General features: G+C 32.1%; 2 protein-coding genes across 2 annotated transcripts; one reads left to right on the top strand and one right to left on the bottom strand.

Annotated features, from left to right (window-relative positions):
* Nucleotides 1-1,927: 1,927 nt before the first annotated feature.
* LOC134696754 (uncharacterized) lies at nt 1,928-26,837 on the bottom strand. The gene is made up of 7 exons (XM_063558691.1): nt 26,743-26,837; nt 26,402-26,462; nt 18,386-18,456; nt 17,010-17,081; nt 13,272-13,363; nt 9,759-9,821; nt 1,928-3,631 (listed from the first exon to the last, which is right to left on the bottom strand). Exons 1-7 carry the CDS (start codon nt 26,807-26,809, stop codon nt 2,390-2,392), a joined length of 1,668 nt encoding a protein of 555 aa, XP_063414761.1. The 5' UTR covers nt 26,810-26,837; the 3' UTR covers nt 1,928-2,389.
* Nucleotides 20,270-21,696, top strand: LOC134696851 (uncharacterized). Its single transcript, XM_063558806.1, has one exon. It carries the CDS (start codon nt 20,317-20,319, stop codon nt 21,694-21,696), a length of 1,380 nt encoding a protein of 459 aa, XP_063414876.1. The 5' UTR covers nt 20,270-20,316.
* Nucleotides 26,838-27,343: the final 506 nt, after the last annotated feature.

The following is a 27,343-nucleotide window of genomic DNA, read 5'->3' on the forward strand; positions in this document are numbered from 1 at the left end:
ATGCGGAACGTACATATAATGTAATAGGTAAAAGGTGAATGTACTATTGGTATTGGTATCGCTTTCGATCCGTTAATTATTGTCAATATTAATTATGTGGACAACGAAAGAGTCTGGAGTGGTTTAATCTTAAATCAACAACATTGTCCTATATTAGCTATATATAAAGTTAATTCTTTTTTATTTATCGTTTTTTGGTCGATGCCACTGCTGGTGGACGTTTCGTCCCCGAGGGTATCACCAGCCCAGTAGTCAACACTTCGGTGTTGACATGAATATCAATAATATGGTAATTTTTTTATAAATTTCCTGTTTACAAAACTTTTGAAAATTTCAAAAATAAGTATTTACTTATTCCAGGCATAGAATTCCTTAGTCGTATTTGGCACAACTTTTTGGAATTTTGGATCCTCAATGTTCTGTAACTTTTTACTTGTTTGGCTTTATAAATATTTCGATATGAGCGTCACTGATGTGTCTAATGTAGACGAAACGCGCGTCTGGCGTACTTAAATATAGTCCTGGTACCTTTGATAAATATTTACACCACTAGGTCGATGTCACTGCTGTTGGACGTTTTGTCCCCTGGGTATCACAAGCTTAAGCCCAGTAGTAAACACTTTGGCGTTGACATGAATATCAATAATGTGGTCATTTTTTTTTTATAAATTTCCTGTTTACAAAACTTTTAAAATTTTCAAAAAAGCTTAGTATTTTCTTATCCCATGCCAGCCATAGAATTCCTTAGCCGTATTTGGCACAACTTCTAGGAATTTTGGATCCGCAATGGTCTGCAACTTTGTACTTGTTTAAATTATAAATATTTGGATATGAGCGTCACTGATGAGTCTTATGTAGACGAAACGCGCGTCTGGCGTACTTAAATATAAACCAGGTACCTTTGATAAATATTTACACCACTGGGTCGATGCCACTGCTTGTGGACGTTTCGTCCCGAGGGTATCACCAGCCCAATAGTCAACACTTCGGTGTTGACATGAAAATCAATGATGTGGTAATTTTTTTTATAAATTTCCTGTTTACAAAACTTTTGAAGTTTAAAAAAAACTAAGTATTTTCTTATCCCAGGCATAGAATTCCTTAGCCGTATTTGGCACAACTTTTTGAAATTTTGGATCCTCAATGGTCTGCAACTTTGTACTTGTTTGGCTTTATAAATATATTGATATGAGCGTCACTGATGAGTCAAATGTAGACGAAACGCGCGTCTGGCGTACTAAAATATAAACCGATGAAAAAAACAACACAAATATTCAGAAATATTGAAAGTTTTTCTTATATTCTTTAAGAATACATTTATTCAAAGGATGCACAAAGGCAACAGTAGTATACCGCTGTTGATTTTTTTTTAATGTTTGTGCCTTATAAACTATTTTACCGTTTACAATGCGATTTGATATCTATATATAACCAACCGTCACTATATTGTCAATGCATGCATGTTCTATCCACTAATTGAAAATTCTACATTCTTGATCAGAAATGGAATCTTTTTCAGAAAGTATTTCACACAAAATCGAGATAATTTATGATATATAATTTGGATGATATAATATATACTGACTTTATCATTTTATGTATGTTTTACTATTCGATCAAATTTAACAAAACAAACTGGAACGAAGTTATTCATATGCGAACGTCTTCAATGTCAAGGGTAAAATTATGCTTACGGAAAAATGGACGGGTTTCCATTCTCAATTTTATTTTATATAAAGTTCCAGTAGTCTTGATAGATTGATTGATTTATTTATTGGTGTTCAACGCCACTTGATACATGTCGAATGTGTTGAAAAACGGAGACAACACAACAATACGCACTATCAACTATATCAACCAAAAATTGAAGAATAAAAGTATAAAGCTGGAAAATGACAGTGTTTTAACGTCTATCGATGTTCGTGCATCTGATTACTATCGGTGCAAAACTGTCGTTAAAAAACATTAAAATCTTGCAAATAGAAGTCTTTTCCTAATCGAATATCGTTTTTTTTTAATTTTATTTTGAAAAACTTTTAAATTCATTCTGTGAGGTCTATTCATGGGAATGTAATTGACAAGGGTCTTAAATGTCCTCTTACAGCTTGCACATTCACTTTACAATTTCATATACGGTCAACAATAAGTTTAACAGTAAGGATACGCATAACCAAAATCTGGAAGACAACTAACAAATAACAACTATAACAACTAGTTACATGCTTCATGAAACCAATCGTCACTGGAAACAATAGTTTTGATTGCTTATTTCCAATGACATAGAATAGTGATGTATCAACAAAACAATAGAAACAGCTGCAAAAGACTGATGTCTGGTTCATAGTACTACCAAATGAGCCATATAAATAACCTTATTGCAAAACAAACGTTAAAAAACAATTTCGTTTTCATCTATTAAAATCAAATGTCCTTTAGATCCTTTGGGTTTGTATCCACCAAAAACTTTCCCAAACATTCCACCGTCCATATATATGAATTTGCTTGGCCATCTTCGCGTGCACATCATGTATTTCTCTTCTCCCAAACCAACTATTTTCCATTCTCTTTTAGAACCTGTCTTTTTATTTTGACCTCTAACAGCTCCATTTTTGTTCATATACATAAACCAAGAAGGCCATTGAACTGCACTGATTAGAAAAATATTGTCGACTTTCGATATTAATTTAAAATGGAAAACAATATCACTTTTATTATTACATTTTTTAGTACTCCATATTGTTCCTGCAGGAAGGTTGGACATTACTGCCCAATGCTCCAGCCATCTTTGTGGACGAATTGCAAACGTTTGATTGTCCAACTCATGTGAGAGATCTTGAAGTACAATCCCTTTAACCTCCATATAATCATTGATGAGTTCATAATTTGATGGATAAAATAAACCAAAAAATGCAACAGTTTCCTCTGTTGGTTGTGCAAAAACTTGAAGGAATTGCTTTTGGGTTTCTTCTATATTCTTCAGTTCTTTGTACATTCGCTCTATATTATCGGACGAACGGCTGAAGTATCTGATACAATATGCAGATCTCAAAAACTGTATGTTCATATAAAGGTTAATTAATGCGTGCGATTTATTTTGCACTCTTATTACTTCATTTTTATTTTGTGTATTTTTGCTGTAAATTAAAGAAGTAATTTTTTTCTGTAAATCCTCGACAAATTTAGTTATATCCTCGACAGTGTTTATACTGTCTTGTTGGTCATCAGGTTCATTTAGACTTCCAGAAAGAGTTTCAAATTTATTTCGAACTGCTACAATTGCTTTATTCAACTTAACAGGCAATTTGTCATTTTCAACAATTTTCGTTAATCGGACTGGCCATATCAGCTTCAAAAGTGCCGCTGGTATTTGAATGCAATCGATGTCATCTCCACAAATAGTATTAGCTTGATCTGAAATAACCTTTATCAGCTTAACGCCTTCTTCTATGTTTATTTCATGTGTTCTAACATGTTTTACACAGTCTATAACAGCTACTAATAAATTAAATACTTCTTTACAACGATCACCTTTTGACTTTATCTGACAAATTGCTGTTCCAATATTAGTATCGAGTTTTGAACATATTTTCTCCAATTTATCAGTCAAAACAGCAAAACGTGTTGTTGTTGTCTGAAATACAATAGAATAATATATAATCAACAGTTTAGCTCTATTCAACGTAGATGTAGTGTGTAATTTAATGTTACAACTTAACATCAATTGCGTCAGAGTTACTTTTTTTAATCTATAATATCTCACATGACATTATTAAGCAGCCGCAGCTTTTAAATTTTTAAACAGGTATAGAGTTACCATAGATTTGGATGACTTTTTCAAAAGATTACATCACAAATTTGCATGCATGTGTTTATAGTGTTTATAATAAACTGTTCTTATTGGGTCAAACTTATCAAAACATCAACCAAGACGTGTTATTGTATGAACAATTTAAAGCTTAATTAACACTGAGATGTGAATAAATTTTAAATATTACTTTAACCAATCAGATAAATATACAGTTTTACATAAAAAAAAAAACAACATGTTCAACGTTTTTCAAAAGGTCATTATTAATTTGAAACTCTCAATAAACTGTTGAAAGTCATACTTATACGCTCGCAAATGTTTAATTTATTGACCTTTTAAAAATACGATCGAAAATGAAAATGACTTAATATAATTTGGTGTGTCCGGATAGCTTTCCTGGATTACAAACCAACAAATTTAAATGTATAAGGACATTCACAATATTCCAGAAAAATATAAAATATAGAAAAAAGATGTGGTATAATTACCAATGAGTCAACTGTCCACAAGAGACCAAAATGACACAGACATGAACAACCGAAGTTCACCGTTCGTGTTCGACCTTCAACAATGAGAAAAGCTCATAACGCGTACTCAGCTATAAAGTGCCCCGATATGACAATGTAAAATAATTCAAACGACCTTATTTTATATAAAAAATAAACGAAACACAAATATGTAACACATCAACAAAGACAACCACTGATGTACAGGCTCCTGACTTGGGACAGGCACATACACAAATGATGTAACGGGATTAAACATGTAAGTGGGATCCCAACCCTCCCCTAACCTGGAAATTGGAAATCAGTACAACATACGAAAGAACTATAAAAAGCAGTTGAAAAAGGCTTAACTCATCAGATGGTCAAAATACAAGTGGATGTGACCGGGTACTTGTAAATCCCGACAACAAAAAGACACAATGAACAGATCAGAGAGTACTCGCAGATATCCGACAGCTAGTTCAAAGCCACTAACAACTAATACAAAAAAAATCATGCATCTAAGACTAAAATATCAATCCGTACACATCCAACATCCAATGGATTTCATGTCATAAACAGTCAGAGAAAAATATACCTTGTACAATGTCAAGTTACAAGTATCGACATATTGTAGATCCAAGAATGTGTAGATGTATATGTTCCGGACCATATGAGTATTTGGACCATACGCGTATACTCATATAGTCCTACCATACGCGTATGGTCCGACCGTACGCGAATGGTCGGCCAATATGAGTATTATACTCGTTTGGTTATTAACGGGGCGGACCATATGAGTATTTGGACCATATAAGTATATTTTTTTCAAAATACATTATAAAAGTTTCAATAATACAGAAACGTTTTCTAAAAAAAAATGGTAACATGACAATGTATTATTTTTCTAATACAAATACTATGTAAAATTTAAATATTGATGCCATAGTTAGTTTTCATCGTTAGTTATACATTCTTATATGTAAGCTTGGGTGACATTTACTTCCATACGGTATCATAGTTTTTTGGCATTTGCAAGTCTTGGTTGTTCACGATCTTTTCCTTTACACCTTTTGTTTGCGAGTGAAAAGCTAGACTTTTTGTAGCTCTTCGTACAGTGACACAGAGGTCTTGGGCCATTCCGATATGTCTATGTCTATGGTGTTTTTTTTTTAAAGAAGCTCTTGATCTCAAATATCGTAACATGACTGCAATACATCATATTCACAAACCACTTAAATAAACTATGTTACTTTCCAGTTACTCGTTAATTGTGTAATATTGTTCAGTTTATTAAGAAATTTTTGGAAGTTATTTTTGTAAGTCGAAATATTGCCATCCACTCGCAATAACTATTCGATATTGACCATCGGTAATGACCATCGGTAACGACCATAAGTATAAAATGTGTTTATTATAGTTTTGACAAGTAAGTAAAATTAACTAGTAGAAACTTCTAATTTTATTTAGCTTATCTCTTTATTATAATATAATAATAAAATTGCACTTATGATAGCTTCTTTTTGATGAACGGTTAAACCATATGAAGAGTTTAGAAGTATTAAATGTAAACTGTAACAGAGTGTTAATTACCCCCCGACCATATGAGTATATACCCATATGGTCATGACCATACGCATATGGTTCAAATACTCATATGGTCCGGAACATATATACCATACTAGTAATATTAAGTTTGCTTTAAATTTACTGAAGATAAAAAAAAATTGCGGGATTAACGACAAATTATCCTTGATAACAAACACACAAACATGCTATATGCTTTAAGCTAAACCAAAAATCTCAGTAAAATGTGTCGTTAAAGGCATGAAAGTAATAACATGAGAATTGTAGACTGATGTGTCCGACTTTTCTTAATTGGTATTAATTACGAATAAAATAATTAATGTGTCAGCCTTATATTTTATCAGGTTTTGCTCGAAAACAAAAGTATGATAACAGTGAGAGAAAGAGAAAGATTTACTCTATTGTTTGGCTATTTACAGGACAAAACAGTAAACTCAAACACACTTAAAAGTAAAAATGATATACCCGACATTCAATGTGGGATAAAATTGAGAATGGAAATGGGGAATGTGTCAAATCGACAACCCGACCATAGAGCAGACAACAACCGAAGCCACCAATGGGTCTTCAATGAAGCGAGAAATTCCCGCACCCGGGTGGTCCTTCAGTTGGTCCCTAAACAAATATACATACTAGATCAGTGAAAATGGTCGTCATACTAAACTCCGAGCTATACACAAGAAGCTGAAATTCAAATTTATACCAGACTTACAAAAGCCAAAGGCTCCTGACTTGGAACCGGCGCAAAATTGCGGCAGGGTTAAACATGTCTTTTTTTAGATCTCACCCCCCCCCCCCTTTATACATCTAGCCAGTGTAGAAAAAACGCACAACAATACGCACAGTTAAGTGAGAGAAAGATAAAAATTAACTCTATAAGCGAATCAATATTAAAGCCAAACTATGCAATTGTTAATGACCTGACAACAGTATCGTAACTATATCCCTTCTAAATAAGACTGTTAAAAATGGTTTTGTTAGTTTTTGAGGTGAATACTGACATTTTTGTGCTTTGTAAAGAATATTACTACAAAAGATTGGATTTGAAATACCTGAACGTATAAGATGTCTGCATGTTGAGTTATATTTACGAATTATTTCTTTATACCGATGAAAAAGTTTAGTAAATGTGTTGACTAGTTTGTGTTATCGAAAACCCTGGTGTAATAATTTTTCAGTAATACATACAATTATCTCGCTAAAATCTGAGACGTTGTTACATACACGAGCGAATTGTACAAGTTGAGATACATAAACACAATAAGATGGCGACAAGGGAACGTCACTATCTAAAAATGGATAATTAACGATAGGGAATGAAAAATCATCTCTTTTATCATATATTTTTGTATTAAGCTTTCCGATAATGATATATATATATATCAAGATCGAGGAGAGTGGTCCTGACTCCTAAATAGACATAGTATTATTTGGAATAAAATATACAGACTTCCATTTTACATTACTAAAAACTCAAAATTACAGTGGCTCCAATACAGGATTAATCACAGATTTTGGGAACTAATAAATTTCTCTACAAAATTAAAGTCTCACAAAATAATAAATGCACTTTCTGTGCGGACTCAATAGAAACTATTGAACACATATTCTGGGCATGTCAAAAAATTTTTTGATGTTTGGGAAGAACTTAATAAATGGATATGTTCAAAAGTCCAAATTGAACTAACACTTGATTTAGATATTGTCTTTTTATGGAGATTAGAAAAACTACATAAGAAATCTCATAATACTATTAACTAAATTTTATATATACAAAACAAAAATGCAATTTGGACAATTACATAGTGTAGCCTTAAGAGATTATCTTAAAGAAAATTCGTTAATTGAATAAATATAATTTTATAAATATAAACCATTGCAAAGAGCGTACACCTGCTGGATCCCCTGGTTCCAACTAATATAATGATTTTATAAGTTAACTTTCACGTAATAAAAATATCTAACCAATCCATGCCACCTCAGATTTAGATTTTCTATTCTTTTTTTAAATTATTAATAATAGTATTATACGTTTATAGAGGGATTCAAAAATTCAACTTTATGTACTTGTCTCGATTTTTCTCATGTACTATGAACTTCTTTACTATAATTATTTTATATATGAAGTTCTTTGCAAATAAACACATTACAAAAAAAATCAAGATCGAGGAAAGGGTAGTAGTGATTGTTAGTATTAGCTTTATTTAAACTAAGTTCAGCAGGATAAATTTATTTAGTATAAAATACTGAAGTCGTAATTATTAAGATATAATTGAGGACGGAAATGGGGAATGTGTCAAAGAGACAACAACCCGACCAAATGAGAAAAAAACAATAGAAGAAGGTCACCAACAGTTCTTCAATGTAGCGAGAAATTCCCGCACCAGGAGGCGTCCTTCAGCTGGCCCCTAAACAAATATATACTAGTTCAGTGATAATGAACGCCATACTAATTTCCAAATTGTACACAAGAAACTAAAATTAAAAAAATACAAGACTAACAAAGGCCAGAGGCTCCTGACTTGGGACAGCCAGGCGCAAACATGCGGCGGGGTTAAACATGTTTGTGAGATCTCAACCCTCCCCCTATACCTCTAACCTAGCCAATATATCATCCAAATATCTAAAAGGATTGTTAAATTTTTGTATCAAATATTGTTTAGATGTTTTTTTCTGATTTCAGTCATACATTGTAACTCATATCAATAAAAAAAAAACAGGTCCGCAATAAGTGGTGCACAGTTAGTCCTCATTGGAATTCCAATATTTTGACGATAAACGGAATCTCAAAAGCGATCAAAAATGTTTTCAAGTAAAAATTTAAGCGCAAATATAGTACCAAAGCATGTCCAATTGACATATTCCTTTTATTTGTTGCTACTAATATCATTAATTATCCCATAATACTGTTTCCGGAGCATATATACCATATAGCACTTTTGCTTTTCAATGATCAACTTAATTTTTTCTATGGATTTTTTGTAGTGGAAATAATGCCTAAGCATCTTAAGGTTTGTGAGTTTTGCACCAACTACAATCAGTTCTTTTGTGTGATATAAAAATTTATATATATATGTAAGCTTCATCTTTTAATTTGAATATGTACAGGTGAATACGATATAAACATAAATATATTGCTTTGCACCGAAACAAAACCATCAAGAGCCATAGAAACAGATGCTTACAATGCATATATACCAACTTGACAGTTTGTCCTTCCTTGATAATATTTCCTTTTCTATGATTAAATATAAATGGTAAATAACCTGCACTAAGTCAAGTCTTTCACAACTAGTTTATCATTTCTTTTGTATGTTTTGCTAGTCTAAATATGGCATTATCTTGGAAAATTAAAGCTGTTTTCATTATTGGATATATGTATATGATTTGTCATAGAACGGATGAATTTAATAATGTACTTTCTATGCATCATTCACACAATGGTTTGCAATCGAACAGAATAAACAAATATACACACAAAACTCCACACCTGTCATCATCATATGTCAAGATAATTAAAGCTAAGTAAAAAATCATGCATGTCCGTAATTAGTCGAACATGTCAGTGTCATCAATAACATTTTAGTTATTAATATATTGCTGACATTGTACTTATTTTACTAAAAAAATAAGCATGATATGCTGACAAATAAATACAATAAAATTGAGAATGAAAATGGGGATTGTGTCAAAGAGACAACAATCCGACCAAATAAAAAAACAACAGCAGAAGGTCACCAACAGGTCTTCAATGTAGCGAGAAATTCCCGCACCCGGAGGCGTCCTTCAGCTGGCCCCTCAACAAATATATACTAGTTCAGTGAACTAACATAAAATTATGTTGGGTACGCATCATTTAAAAAAGCATTAAAACTTACATATTCCTCTTCGTCATAAGCGGAATCTCGTTCAATTCCATCTTCATTGCCGCCAATTTTGGACTGTAAATTTAGTTGAAAAGAACATTTACATTTTATTCCTCATCAACCCTTTTATTTATATTCTATCAGTAGCAAACTGTGAAGTAATTTCAAATTATTGTGTGAGAATGAAACGTTATATCATAAGCCATTATATAAATACAATGACTTGATTATTTCTGGTTGCTTTCCCTTGAAACAATGTGTTCTTTTCAAAATTGTACAAACAAAGCGCTAGCTTTAACCAGGTTCAATCCACCATTTTCTATATTAGAAAGTACCAAGTCAGGAATAGTACAGCTGTTTTTAATTCTTTTTATGTGTTTGAGCTTTAAATGTTGCCTTCCGATTACACTTCAAGATCTAAAACAAACTTAAAAGACCATATTGTGTGTTCCGCCATTAGGTCGAACACACAGTTAACTTAACAAGACTCGAAATAATCTCGCAATTACATAACTGTACTTTAACTGTATTCGACTGTGGTCTCGAATTTTCTTAATACTGTGGATTCATTATTATTCGTTGGATACCAATTTTCGTGGATTTCATGGGAACAGTTGAACCACGAAATTACATGTTTAACGAATGACAAAATTTCAAAAGGCTTGTATGTAGATTTCGACAAAACCACGAAATCAAATATCCACGAACATGTAAGATTTCCTCAATCCACGAAAATTGGTGCCCACGAAAATAAATGAATCCACAGTAAGTCTGATTAAGTCTTGATAATTTTGGTATAGTCTGCATATGACTCAGCCTCGACCTTTAAATTTAGTTCAGACATGATAGAATCATACCATTTATTTCAAATATATATTGATCTTACAAAATTCCAGGTTATTTTGAAGTTTAGTCTTTGCTGTCAAATTAAAAGATTAAATTAATCTATAAAAACGTTAGAATTTTCAGTTTCAGAACAAAACTACAAAATAACCTGGAATTTTGTAAGATATATAATAGAAATAGATGGGCTGATTCAGACAAGTTTAGACTAAATTTAGAGATCGAGACTGATCGCGACTTGTCGACAAAGATAGTAACGCTTTAAGACGGAGTCAAGACTTATCGAGACCATACTCAGACTATACCAAAAATATCAAGTACTTAATCAGACTTATTAGGTAAAAACGACCACAGTCGAATACATTAAGTACAGTTATAAACTGTCGAGATTATGTTGCGTTTTGATAAGTAAACTCTGTGCTGGACCTTACTGGTTGAGCACACAATATGGTATTTTAAGACTATCAGCATTTTGTAGTGTGTAGGACGTTTTTTTTATTTTCCTTTGAGTTCGGATTTTTTTTTTATTATTTTACTTTTGACAAGTACAAAAATCACATGGAAAAAAAAGTAAAATCACAAAAATACTGAACTCAAAGGCAAATCAATTTGGAAAGTCCATAATCACATGGCAAAATCAAAAAACAAAACGCATCAAAAACGAATAAAAAGATACAAGTCCTAAAGCCATACACACGTTTAACAAAGCAGATACTCAACATGCAGATACGCATAAATTAAAAGAGTTAAAGGTGCACAAAAAATACGAAGTCATAGTTTAAGGAATCGATATACAAATATTCAATTCAACATATTCTGATGTCCAAAGCTACTGAATCTTTAAATGCGGTTTAAGTGAGAGAAAAAAAAAACACTTTCGACACCCGACTTCATTTGATACATAATGTGCCCGAGTATGTGCTTTTAAACATATTCGGTTATTAGTATGTATACAAGGAGTACTAAAAACACATTATGTTAAATGCATTTGTTTAAGATGGAAAAGACATCTTATTATTAATTATTATTAATTATGATTATTTCATATTCTAACTAATGTTCATCTACATCTTTGTCATTATCATTATTCGCCTCCTTCTGTACGTTTTTGCAGCTACCTAGGCCTCTGACTGTAAAAACATTTACAAATACAAACAGCATTTACTTAAAAGTAAAATCACAAAAATACTGAACTCCGAGGAAAATTAATTTTGAAAGTCCATAATCACATGGCAAAATCAAAAAACAAAACGCATCAAAAACGAATGGACAAGAACTGTCATATTCCTGACTTGGTACAGGCATTTTGAAATGTAGAAAATGGTGGATTCCTCTCACTTTAATAACAGTCTCGTCAAATTCCGCTACATTTACATGATGCGTTAAATAAACAGTCACAATTAATGAAATAGTCAAAATAGGATAAACATTATTCGTGAGTCAATTAACATATATTTTTTTATTAAATTAATTTGTACACATGTAAATTCTTAACATAACGCCTAAAATGAAACCAAAAACTTGTCATGAAGAAAAAACACGCCAAATGAAAACATTTGTTTAAGAAATGATGTCAGATATTCAAATTATGTCCATTTTTCAATTATGTAATGCAAGGTTTGCTCATATATTGCACATGATTTAAGTAAATTATTACTTAATATATGATTTTAAACAATATCTCAAGTATTTTGAAAAAGGCTATTCAACACTATATTTTTCTTTCTTCTGAACTTCAGGGTCCAAATTAGCTGTGCTAAAAGGTGTAAGAACGTATGAAGAAAAGGGAATCTTACCAGAAATTACAGAACGTACACACTAAGCTTGAAAGCTTACACAGATCACTTCAAGATTTCCATGACGAGGTAAATATATTTTGAACTAATACGATTTAGAAAAAGCATGTTGTTGTTTTATCGTTCGCAATGTTAAATCGTTAGCAATCTACAAAAGAAAATGTCTGTACCGAATCAGGAATACGACAGTTGTTATCCATTTGTTTGAAGTTTTTCAGCTTTTAATTTTGCAATTTCCTAGGAGACTTTCCGTTTTGAATTTTCCGCGTTTTTTTGTTCTCGTTTTTTTCTAATTGCCTAGGTTAAATGAGATCACTAAAATTATTTTTTTCAACTTCGCAGGTTAGCTAATTATGGTGCTCTTGAATAGTCCCTAAGACTAATTAAAAACTGTTAACATGTAATTCGACAAATTTGCCAACACTTTTAAGGACAATTAATCATAAATATACTTCCAGTTTTAAGATAGATACACTACGAAATTCCAGAAATAAGATACAGAGAACCATTAAGTATAGCAACGCACATTTGATATTAAAGAAAACAGTTTGTACCTACCGAGAAAGGGAAAACAATGCAATTACATTACAGGAACACCAACTAAAAAAAGCATTTGTTACTTCCTGTTAGATAAAAATTTCAGAATTGAAATGGGGAATGTATTAAGGTGGCAACAACCCGCCCATATAAAAAAAACAACAACAGAAGGTCACCAACAGGTCTTCAATGTAACGAGAAATTCCCGCACCCGGAGGCGTCCTTCAGCTTGCCCCTAAACAAATGTATACCAGTTCTGTGATAATGAACGTCATACTAATTTCCAAAGATTGATGTAAAGATAATGCGATTATTTTGTATTTAACAATATGAATTATGTGAACTATACGTTAAATCCCTCCTGGTTTCCACATGTTCCATCTATCTCATCTCCCGTATTTCTACATGTTCTAATGTGATCCATCCGCACATGATAACTATCTGAAAGAAATTATGCTTACCATCTTCAATATATATATATCGGTGACATGTGTATGTGCATACTGTCACGGCTATCCTTTGTTACATGTACGAACATATTAATTTTTCTGTATTTGGCAAAACTTTTTAGTTTCGGGTCATGAATGCTTTTTAAATTCGTACTCATTTTATTTTTTGGTTTACGTTTTTTCTGGTGAGTTTTGTTAAAAACGAAATGCGCGTCTGTCGTACATATTTTTAATTATAGTATCTATGATTTCTTTTAATGTTACTGATGTAAAGTTCATTGGAAAAGAAGAATCAGGACACTTATTATTTGATTATCAAACTTTTTTTATATTTCCATGAAATAGAAAATTTAAATTCAATTTGTAAAAACATAAAACATTTATCCGTCTGTCATAGATAACTCATCATAGATAATCGGATTGAAGTTACGATCGAAAATACAATTAATAAAAATGCCAAATAATTTGAAGAGCAATTAGGACCAACAATTTCTAAACGTATTGCCAAATACAGCTAAAGCAATCTATTATTAAGGTAGCAAAGCCTACGTATTTCAAAAATATACAGTTTTTTAAACAGTTAATTTATAAATATGACTATATCAATGATAATTCATGTCAACTCAGGAGTGCTGATTTCCCGGGCTGGTGATACCCTATACTTTTTATTATTGAATATATATTGTAGTGAAATGAAATGAAAGATAGATAACAGATGCATAACGGACATAAGTTGACGGACATAAGTTGAGAATAAACTGACAACGACATGGCTAAAAAAACACAACTGAGCAACACGAATACCATCAAACACTTGGAATAATTTCAGGTGCTCCGTCGTGTTACTCATATAAGTAGAAACCCGGTGACAATTCTTATTCTGTAAATCACATTCGGGAAATAGGAAAAGGTGATGGAGTTACAACAATAAGAATATGCGTCATCATATGTGAAAAACGCTCAACTAACTCGTGATGGCGTCCGTAGATGTTACTAAAGGATGATTTCAACTTCACCACTTCGAACTGTATGCAGGCGCTGATAGAATGTTACTACATCGAAATGAAAATTCACAATTTGGGAGCTGAAACTTGTGTCTTAAAGTTTTGTTTTTAACCGAACCTCGTTGTCAATTTCTATATGTAAGTCAAGATATGAGGCAGACTCAGCTGTATTTGATGTATCCTTTATCTCAAGTTCGATCTAAATAGATGCGTTCAACATATTCAACATGTTCAACATAACTGTACAACAATTAAGCAGATTCAAATTCTAATAAGTTAGCTTTCTTGTTTAAATTGTTTTGCATTTTTCATTCGGAGCCTTTTATAGCTGACTATACAGTTTGGGCTTTGCTAGTTGATGAAAGCCGTATGGAGTGACCGAAAGTTAGTAATTTATGAAGTATTTGATCTCATGACATTTGTTCTTATTTTTTTGTTAAGAATAAAATGTGCGTGGTCAGGTTCTGTTATGCTGAACCATGATAGTATGTAAAAGCGGGACGAAAGATACCAAAGGGACAGTCAAACTCATAAATATAAAACAATCTGACAACGCCATGGCTAAAAAAAGAAAAAAGACAAACAGAAAACAATAGTACACATGACACAACATAGAAAACTAAAGAATAAACAACACGAACCCTACAAAAAAGTAGGGATGATCTCAGGTGCTCCGGAAGGGTAGGCAGATCCTGCCCCGTATGTGACACCCGTCAAGTTGTTTATGTAATAACAAATCCGGTAAATAGTCTTATTCGGTAGGTCACATTCATGAAAGTGAAGGGAATTGTAGTTACGACGTAAGGAACATGTCTGATATTATTTGTGAAACGGTTATTCCGTAAAATTCACGAAGGGATGATTTCTAATTCAGCATTTGGAACTCTTGGTTTTATAGCTTCCTTGTGAGCAACCCTCTATCAAGAAAATCATGATAGGAAATGCAAGCATGAGAATATCGTATCAATTGGAAGATATATACCTCGTATGCAGGTGCTGCTGGAATGTTGCTACTTAGAAATAGAAAATTCACAATCGGAAAGCTGGAATCCTCTCTTTTGTCGTAAAGTTTTGTTTTTAACCGACCCTCATTGTGAATTTCTAGATCTAAGTCAAGATGTGAAGCCGACTTAACTGTATCTGTAGTATCCTGTATCTCTAGTTCGATAGGATAGATGCGTTCTACATAGTCACCAAATTTTGAATTATTTAGTAAAAGAACATCATCTATATAGCGGAAAGTAGAGTAAAAGGATATTGCTAACTTTTATGTTTCTTCCTAAGAAGTTCCTGCAAGAAGTCAACCTCATTATAATAAAGAAACAAGTCGATAAGAAGAGGGGCACAATTTGTTTCCATTGTAATGGCGACAGTCTGTTCAAAAACACGTCCTCCGAACGTAACAACTATGTTGTCAATCAAGAAATCAAGTATCTTGATAAAATCAGTTTCAGATATTTTTTTGTTTGAATCAGAGTGATCCTTTACAAAGAAGGATGTATCCCTCCCTAAGACAAGATTCTTGTATCTACGTGGTTGTGTATGTAAGTTAGGACCATGTTGTTTACCAACGTTCGAAATTTGTTAATCGAATAAAAAAAATACAAATCTGCAAACAATAACTTAGGGAATCGAATGATCTCCAACAACGTGTCTTGCTATGCATGCGTCACCCTCCGTGCTTAAAAATCCCACTCAGTAAAGATAGGAAATAGGACACACTCGACAATATAACAAATATTGCGACTTACTAGTGTATAACGATCTCAGACCCCGAAAATATGTCGCTACTGGGTATCAGGTCATTAGTTTTCTCATTTGATTTGTTTGACGCTTGTCAATTTGGGGACTAATATAGATTACTTTTCAAGAACAGTAGCGATGATTTGTTTTCTAGTGGCGAGGTGTCTCATATGCAATTATACAATCTTCTTAATGTATGTTAAAACTATTAAAGAAAGAAGCTACCCGTTACATTCATCCTAAATTCTAGATTATTCGAGAAATTTGAGAAATAGTATGGTTATTTTTCTACGCTAATTAAGACATTTCTTGTTCTCATTGCTTAAGTGTCCTGTAACAAAATGACAAAATGACAACAAATGTGGAAATCAATTTCCAGCTACAAATACAGTTCACTTTTGTAGAAATGCAACACATCAAATCTTTTCTTGCTGTTGTAAGACATAAGGTAATACTGTTTGATAAGTGAATAAAATAATAAAGGTCGTAACGTTGATATTATTTGCAAGCTAGTATCTTAAAGAATGGTCGTTGAAATCGTCCGTATATCATGTATATATATAATAGACTCTTTGATACTCATCGCTGATGCTGAATACCTCGACTTAAATGTGTTTCTATAAAATTAATATCAATCCATTTTTTTTTAATAATTTAAGGAAGCTTGCATCGTTTTTTTCACGGCATTACTTTGCTATAATTTGTTCAAGATGTTGCACCTACTGTTATGTGTTCCACATATTCTGGTACTGCACGCACTGATGTACAACTTGCCAAACGATATTTTACGTATGGGTACGTGATTACAAACAAAAATGTTGAGAACTGGAGAAGCAACAACAACAAAAAAACGAAACTACAAACATTCATGGAAAAGGATAATAAACTTACGGTACATGGCAAGTGCGATAACTACCATTGATGTTACACATGCTGCTATTGCAGCTGCTTTTTTGTTACTTCCTTAAAATTTAAAAAAAAATCTGTATTAGCAAAGTACATAAAGTAACTTATATTATACTTATATATGAATATATTGATCATGTGGGAGTACGCAGCTCTATCATCATTGTGTTCCTAAAAAATCTTAAATTGAAAGAATTAAACCATGTCAATACATTTACACGACAATGGCAAGCAGTACCGCAACATTATTCTTTGAGCTAAATATATATCTTTGATACGGGTAACTGTTAAACACAATATTGTAGTACATAGTTGACAGGAGAAATATATAATATGCAGGTATTTGCATATACTTGTTTTTACTAGTTTCATTACGAAATGTCTTTACAACCATACTTAAACTGTGACACTTGAATACGGTATCATACAATGTTATATACAGATTTTATAAATGTTATCAATTGATAATAAAAGTGTGCCTGATATCTTTTGTCGGTGTTCTGGTTAAAAGAACGACTTAATAAGTTTTTTAGTTGTCTATGACGCAAAGTAGAATACAATTATATAATAAGTACAGCAATTTTTAACATTAAAGTCATTTTGATTAATGTGTCACTGGTTAAAGGGTGGACGTGTGTATGGTTCTGAGAAAACAACAACATTAAAACTCTATGAAATGTTACAATTCGACTACATTTTTATGATAAAATATTTCGATCTAATTGGAAAAAGAATTCGATTTAGTTCGACATAATTGTAAGAATTATGTATTAAAAGAGGTGCAAACACGGAATTGTTCATTTAACTTTTAAATCTTACAAACGTTATCATGCATTTGCTTTGAAAATTTCCCTTCGACTTCACACAGTTGTATGATTTTTGACAAAGATCTGAAGTCTTAAAAACAAAATAACTAACCGATATATATATCCTAGTCTGTTCGGTATGATAAAGTGTACTGTTCATTGAAGACTTGTTATATTTTAAGTCTTCGTGGGAAAAACGGAAATCAATGGGTGGCATATTTAAACCACTGCCACTCAATAATTTTGAAAGAAATACAGAATCCCCATACGTAATTGAACATAAACTTTGATAAGCTTTATATTTGTTTATTCTCGCTTGATAAGTTTCGTTACATTTTCATAACACAAAATATTTTCAGATAAAATTGAGAGGAAAAATGGAAAATGTGTCGAAGACACAACAATACAAACAAAGAACCTCGTTAAACTACTTTTCATACATTATTAACCAGCTTACTAGTTTAAATTAATGTAATATTAACTCATTCTTTACACAGTACACGGTAAGTTCCTATAGTAACTGATAACTACACTTTGTTCAAAATATTAACAAACCTGTTGGAAGTACTAAATTGTATGTGAAACCATCAACGTTCCCATTTGTCACTGTTTCATTTTGTTTTGACCTGTAACATATAAATCAGGTCTATTTAACTTGACAATTTCATAACAGTATGGTTAAATCTACCTTTAATCTTTCAAGATGAAATAAATGTATCAAACAATACTGATGGATCAAGACATTACAAACCATTAAAGTCTGAAATGGCCTATATCTGTACTCGACTGTACTGATTTTTACTCGACCAGTCTGAATTGGTCTGACTTTTACTTGACATTACTCGACCCCAGTCTGAACCATACTTGACTGTACTGAATCGTACTTGACCCTTATCTTTGCCGTTGAAAATAGTCTGAACTATTACTCGACCTGTCTTAAACAGTCTTAACCCATTCTCGACATGAACTTGACCTATTTTGCCAGTCTAAACCATACTTAACCAAAGGTCTGAACAGTACTCGACCAGTCTGAACCATACTAGACTTAAAACCTCTACGTTTTAACTGTTTAAATAAATTTCTTTTTAACTAACATGATATAACAACAACCAACAAAATTGATAAAAAAGTTTTAACCTTATATTAGAAATATATCTATGATTATATTTAGGATGAAACGAAATATGTTATATACAATTTATTTCAAAAAAGGATAAAATCAAATAAATAAATAAATATTTTTTTTCTAATTAGTGGTCAAATATAAAAAAATATTCTCTGCTTGGGGCAATTAAACTCATAAATAAGATTACACCTGGTCAAAGGTATTAAATTCTAAATAACATTGATTCAAATTTGCAACATCCTTTTTTAGTTAAATAACAAGGCCTTTCGAATATACATGTATGTACTAGATAAGTAAAACACGAAAAATCAATTTAAGAAAATAGGACTTTCTTTTTACCTGTAAACCATTTACTGAGGTAATTAAAACATATCAAAGTAATTTATGTATGCCATATTAATTTGACAAAAAAAAATAATTAAATTAATTGAAATAAATTTTAACTGTTACTTTGGAATACATTTCCTTTTTAAAAAATGTTATCACGGATTGCTATAAAAAAATCTATTTACATGATTACATTAAATTCTTGGTTAATAAAAACAAAATAATTAAGCTCTCATTTTTTTAAATTTATTAAGTGTTTTATATACTATTTTATATATATATATTAATAAAAAAAAAAGCATTCACTGCATTATAAATTAAACTCAACTACATCTATACTAAGTTAATGGTGAAAATACTCCAGTTACCATATATTACTTCCGAAATATTCAAAAAAATTTGAATAAATATTGTAAATATTAGTCATTTGTTCGTCGCAATTCTTTTTTTTTTTTTAGATTATTTGATAAGCTGGTTTATTTGTATTTTAAAGTTAATATATATTATTACCTAAGTGTTGATTAATATTGTATTGAAGTTATATTATGATTGATTAAATTTAGATTTGTTGTTCAAATTTCATTTTTTTAATTTAAAAAAATCCTAAATTGTTTACATTCAGTTGATAGATACAAAAAATAAGTCTAGGTTGGTTCAGACTTGGTCGAGTATGGTTTAGACTAGGTCGAGTGCGGTTTAGACTAGGTCGAGTACGGTTCAGACTAGGTCGAGTACGGTTCAGACTAGGTCAATTTTGTTTTTATTAACCAAGAATTTAATGTAATCATGTTAATAGAATTTTCATAGCAGTCCGTGATAACCTTTTTAAAAAAGGAAATGTATTCCAAAGTAACAGTTGAAATTTCTTTCAATCAATTTAACTAATTTTTTTTGTCAAATGTCTGTATTAACGGTTTGTAAATAAGGTATTGTCCAATCAGGATTTGTTTGTAATCAAAATTGATCACAGGTAAAAGGTATACATGTAAATGTATCTCACTTTCTAGCCGTCCTTTGAAGTGTACACATCAAAATGGACGCCGAACTTCAAGAGCAGATCAGAATTCAAGTCTCGAATATTCTGACGGTAAACCAAAATGACATGATGAACCAAATGCGTTCGATTATATCCAGTGAAATGGGAAAGATGCATGTGCAACAACAACAGCTTGCAGAAACACAGGTTTCCAAGATAGAAGCTACCTTGACGGATGGACCCAAATTCAAGAAACGAGGGAATGAAGAGCAATTTAAGCAAAACGTGAAGGTGCTCAGCAAAATGAAAGAAGCAGACAGTATATTGGACAGTAACAATCCAACGCCAGATACCGTATGCAAAGCCAAGGAGAAGTTAGCGGAAGGTATTTCTTTAATGAACTATAGACAAAAGTTAATACGTATTGCTGATTCATCCAAGCTGGGCTGGCGAGTTGTAAATGAATATGAAACCAACCCGCTTGCAGATGATTCTGAGGATGAAAGGAAATTGTACAAGGCTGAAAACAGAGCGGAAAGAAAGGTGAAAGCTGATAAGACAAAGAAAGCTAGACGAGTGCATCCCTACGTACAACCAGCAGAACAAGCAGTTACTAGTATGACAAGAAAACCAGGCAGATGTTTTAATTGTGGTGTAAAAGGTCATTGGAAACAGGAATGTCCTGAGAAACAGCAAAGAAAAAATGATAAGATAAGTAATATTAATACTTTATATAGGAATAATATAGAAGTACACGTAGATGATCTACGTACAAAGGTTGATACAATTAAATCACCAGTTAATAGTTTGAGAAAACACATAAACAAATGGAAAATCATTCAAGCAAGTGATTACATTTTAAATGTTATTGAAAAAGGGTATATGTTACCGTTAAAAACTTTACCTGAGAATGTTTTATTAGATAATAATAGATCAGCTAAAGAAAACAAATCATTTGTAACAGTTGAAATCGAGAAATTAGTATCTAAAGGGTGTATATCAGAAGTATTTGTACAGCCTAAGGTTGTTAATCCATTAACGGTTGCAGGTAACAAGTCAAAACTTAGATTAGTGCTTGACTGTCGTCACATCAATCCACATTTATATCAGTTTAGCTATAAATATGAAGATGCAACTGTTGCAAGAAAATTGTTTTCTGAGGGTGATTATCTGTTTTCTTTTGATTTGAAGTCAGCTTATCATCATATATTGGTACAGCAGGAAGACAGAACATATTTGGGTTTTCAATGGGAGTCTAAATTTTACATATTTAATGTTTTGTGTTTCGGTTTGGCTACAGCAGGTTTTATATTTTCAAAAGTCTTAAGAGAGCTTATAAAGTATTGGAGATCTAACAGTATTAGGATCCTAATGTATCTTGATGATGGTTTAGGGGGTGCTGACACTTATGATGAATGCACCAAAGTTAGCCATTGAATAAGGGCAGACTTAATTGATTTTGGTTTCATTATTGCTGAGGAAAAGTGTAACTGGAACCCGGTTCAGGTGATAACCTTTTTGGGAATGGTATGGGATATTTCTGAAGGTAGAATTAGAATAACGGATGAGAGAATTAACAGGATATTAAAATGTGTATCCTGCATTTGTAACAGGTTACCAGACAAACGTGTGATATCAGTAAAACTGTTAGCTTCAGTTGTTGGTCAGTTAATATCTACACAAGGTGTGTTGGGTACAACTGTAAGGTTAAGGACTCGGTATGCATATGATTGTGTTCAGGATAGAACATCATGGGAGGCACCGGTCTGGGTTACTCCAGAAGCAGAGGTAGAACTAGAGTTTTGGTTATCAAACATAGTAAGGTTAAATGCGGATGGTGCATTATTTAGTCAGTTGACAAACGGAGCATGTGATGTAAACATGTTTTCGGATGCCTCAGGTGAAGGCTATTGAGGATATATAGCCGAGGCAGGGAACAGCAAAATGGTAGAAATGTTTGGTGCATTGGATGCACATGAAACAAACATGAGTTCTACTTGGAGAGAACTTGAGGCTGTTCATAGGGTTTTGAAAACTAATTTGCCTACATTGAATGGGCAAAGTGTAAAAATACATACTGATAATAAGAATGTTGAAACTATTTTGAAGGTCGGTAGTAAAAAGACTCACTTGCAAGATATAAATATGGAAATTCAAAATGCATGTGAACAAAGCAATGTTTCGGTTTTTGCGCAATGGATACCAAGAGAAAATAATACACATGCAGACACTTTAAGTAGGTTGAACGATTGCGATGACTGGGGTGTACAAACATGGCTGTTTCGTATGCTAGATAGAGAGTGGGGTTCTCATACAGTAGATCGCTTTGCGGCTTCATATAACAAAAAATGTGATAAATTTAATTCAAAGTTTTGGTGTCAGGGAACGAGTGGTGTTGACGCTTTCAAACAGCACTGGGGTAAAGAAAATAACTGGTTAGTCCCCCCTCCTTCGTTAGTTACAGAAACAGTTAAAAAGGTGTTGAAAGACGGAGCAGTTGGTACGTTAGTTATAACCGAATGGAAGTCGGCTCCTTATTGGCCGGTCTTGTCAGAGGGTAACCGATTCAAATATTTTGTTAAAAATCATAAGATCTTTCCGGGTTCAGGGATAACTCATAGAGGAAGAGGGCGAAATGGGATATTTGGTATGATTAAACAAAATTTCAATTTCGTTGCTATGCGTATTGAATTTTAGGTTGTAAGATTATCATAGATTGATTTTCTGTTTTCCAGGAATAGGTTTGAGAGACAAAATTAAGGATGATGTTAAAGAAGCCGGAGTAGACGAGGAATCTGAACTTTTCAAGTATGCAGAACATATGTCCAGTTATATTGTGAACAGTAGAAGTGATAATACAGCAAAATCGTACTTTTATGCATTTAAACGTTAACGTTGGGAAACATTTATTAAAAAATTATGGTTTTCAAGCTTTACCAGCACAGCCGGTTCATATAGCTTTATATACAACTTACTTGCTTGACACTGGTGCTACATGTAACACTATTAATTCTGCTATATATAGTATAAAATGGGTGCATGAAATGAGTAATTTTGCAGATCCAACTAAAAATTCATATTTACATTCATTACAAGAATCTGCCAAGAGAGTGGCTACTGTTAAGAAACACAAGAAGGATCCCGTTTCATTAGATATGTTATTGAAATTGTGTAGCATGTTTTCAGATAGCCAAGATTTACTTGTGGTTCGCGATTTAACAATGATTTTACTGTTTTTTTCTGGGTTTTTGCGTTTCGATGAGATTAGCTCTCTTTTGTGTAAACATGTTGAAGTTAAATCAGATTATTTAATTTTGTATATACAGAAGAGTAAGACTGACCAGTATCGTAATGGTAATGTGGTTTTAATTTCCAAGGGGGATACCATTGCTTGTCCATATGAGATGTTTTTGAAATATGTAAATCTTTCAGGTGTCAATTTGGAATCAAATTTTTTCCTGTTTAGACCTATTTTTCGTTCTAAAAGTATTGTAAACTTATATATAAAAACAAAAAGCTTAGTTATTCTACAGCCAGAGAAAGCATTATTTCTAGACTGAAACTAGTTTCAAAAGACCTGAAGCTTGGATTGCATTCAGGTGGTGCTACTGCTGCAGCAAATTCGGATGTCAATGATAGGGTATGGAAACGACACGGTCGTTGGAAAAGTGACAGTAGCAAGGATGGTTACGTTGTGGATTCAGTTCCGGTTCCCCCTATATTTGTAAGTTTTCAAGCGTACTTGACGGGCTAGTCGGCAAAATTAATGTTGTTCTTAATTTGTATATTAATTATGGTAAACGTACATAGTGTTTATGTACAATATGGTGTAGGCCGGTTAGTAGGTAATAGAGTAAATACATGAATTTTCCCGCGCTTCGACTAGTAATAGCGGGAAAATGTCTGTACTAACGGTTTGTAAATAAGGTATTGTCCAATCAGGATTTGTTTGTAATCAAAATTGATTACAGGTAAAAGGTATACATGTAAATGTATCTCACTTTCTAGCCGTCCTTTGAAGTGTACACATCAAAATTACATTTTTGATAATAGTTTTCAATATCTCAAAGCTGTGGGAGTATTGTATATTTTTAATTTTTTGAATTTTCAATTTCGAAATGTTATACATATTATAAGTGTAGTTTTTGACTAGGAATGAAAGTTCATTATCAACGCAGGTTCTCGTGTTGTCCCTATGAGACGGTCTGTCGAAAGATATTTTTGCTGTAGAACACAGGTTTCCAGAGCTTTTATGACCATCAAAGAATATATGGTTTTATCTCTGGTTTTTCCTGGGCGTGTCTTGGCCGTTGGTACGGGGAAGAACTTTCTTAAGTTAGTTGTAATGATCAATGATTATAAAATGAGTGGATGTTTACTTAAACAATGTTTATCATATTTATTACATGTTGTATATCTAAAATAAAATCCGGCGTCCAGAGTACTTGACGGGCTAGTCGGCAAAATTAATATTGTTCTTAATTTGTATATTAATTATGGTAAACGTACATAGTGTTTATGTACAATATGGTGTAGGCCGGTTAGTAGGTAATAGAGTAAATACCTACATATGTAAACAGTTTAGTAATACAAAAAAAAATGAACATAAGTATTTGATTGAAATGGAATTACCAAATCAAACATCTTTAACCTGAAATCAGATTTTTTTTTAACCTACTTGTAAAACTGGTTTCACAATATTTATATATTGTTCCTACTTTTCATTGGTTCAACCCTTAACAATTAACTCCGCCCAAAAGAAGGTTGTATCTTAGCTATTGGTGAGTGCATGGTTCACGTAGCAAGCAAGGTAGACAAATCTATTACCTTTACCAACACACTCAAGTAAATTTGATGTAATACGTAGAATGTGGTGTAAACTAATTTATGGTACCTTTGATAACTATTATGACAAACTTTGTTTGTACTAGGTCAAATACTAAAAATGATATATTTAAAAGAATCCATCAAACAATGCCTTGCCTTTTTGGATAAATCTCCAATGTACATGTATGTGATTATTTTGGTGAACAAAAGTTACAAATGATTTGCAAATCTAATCGTTATATTAATATCAAAAATATGGAACGAACAGTTTCTGATGCTCTACAAATCATGATAACGTAAGCCCCGACAAAAAAAAAGATGTAACTTCTCAATATACATTGACTTACATGTGTTTGTAAAATCAGCAACATTTTGATTTTATTGCATACTTGTTAAGATATCAAAGTGGCAACCGAAGTTAAATAAGGACAACAAAGACCATAGGCAAAACGAAACGAAAAGCAACAAGGAGAAGGGTAACTCTCGATTTAAAACAATAAAATGAAATACGAAGTATTTCAAACTGATAATTTCAAAAAGTGGTTTTGCAAATTAGTATCTAGTAATCCAGGGAGTTGACGAAATAAGTTTTTTTTTAATAAATCAATATTTTGTAAACACTGAATTTACAGAAAATCAACATTACACTGATGTTTTGATATGCTAATACAACAGTTATATGTACCGGATGTAGGCTTTTTATACCTCTACTATCTTGAGCATTGACCAATTAATGTAAATATTCATACTATACACAAGGTTTATCTATTACTACGCAAACGCGCACTGTATCAATATGCATGTGACAGTAATATGTGAAAGTATTAGTTGGAAGTTGAAAAAGATGTAACAAATACGGCTTAGACAATATATAGCAGGTATGCTTGGCGTAGAAAACTATAGTTGTACGACAAATCAACAGTGAATATACAGTTATGAACTCGGATACTTAATGTAAGTTGAGAAATAATCTACAATAACAAAAACTAATCTAACGAAATTTTATTTGAAATATACACTTATATTCCAGTGTCAGTTTTTTTGGTTAAACATGGGGAGAAAAGAAGTTAACAAGGGTACAGTCAAATATTATTAGTCAAATAAAACAGACAAAACATATGGTATAGCCCCGCATTTTCCACTCTCTAAGTCGTATCAGTACACTTTTATCATCTTTATTATTTTTGTTAACTAAGTAGTTTGTACTTATGAATACATTTCTACATAAGCCCGTGTACGGTTTGAAATTTAGAATCAACAGATTTATCTGAACACCAAACAAGGGTAATACGCCAGTTTTACTTGAATCACTTACTTTGTTTGCGCAATTAATGGAACAAATGAAGGAAACATATAATCTTGTGTACATTCATTATCTACAAAAGATGAAAAATAATCATTATGTAGTTTTGCTGTACATATTTTGTACCAATTATATCTTTTCAAACGTGCACTGGTAAAATGCTAAAATAAGAAATCGTTGAACATGTTGAACGAAAAGTTGAAAGAAAAAAGTAACGGTTGAAATGTGATGGTATTTGATTTTTTAAGGTGTGTGTCTAAACTTACCTTAAATATATCCTTTAAGTTAATAAACATTATTTTTTTGTTCGTTTATGTACAGTTTATTAAACCGTCCTGCATATTTTAGCTTACCGAAAGACGATCCATTGTTCTGCGGGCAGGAGGTAACGTAACATGTACAATCTTCCTGTTCCGGCATGCAAAATTGAATATTTTTAGGACGATGAAGAAAAGTGTATTCATGTGTATAATCACAGCCACAGGTGCTATCTTCTTTTGTAGAGCCAGGATTAAATAGGAGCTGACCTTCTTCATCACATGACGTTTTCATAAATGCGCACTTGCTAAGTTGTGAAGAGAAAAATTTAAATGGTTGATATCTGTTGACAGCGCAGTTCATATTTCTTCTATTGCCTTTAATAACATACTTTTGACCTGAAAAACATGTTCATAATTTATGAATAACTCTTTTTGCAACCCGTGTTGCCTCTAGTCTCTTGTTTGTGTATATACTGGATGTTATTTTGAAACTATTGCTATCTGATTGAATAATGCTCATCTCTTCATGTTCATATATTTTAATGTAACTAGATAAAAAAAACAGTTAGGTGTAAATCATTTATGTAGTATGTACAATTTGTCTAACAAACAGTTAACACATGAAACATAAATAATTTTACTTTATTTACAGAAAATGCATATTTTTGACAATTGTATAGACAAATGTCTATTG

This window comes from Mytilus trossulus, chromosome 14 (genome assembly GCF_036588685.1).
Source record: "Mytilus trossulus isolate FHL-02 chromosome 14, PNRI_Mtr1.1.1.hap1, whole genome shotgun sequence".
NCBI lineage: Eukaryota > Metazoa > Mollusca > Bivalvia > Mytilida > Mytilidae > Mytilus > Mytilus trossulus.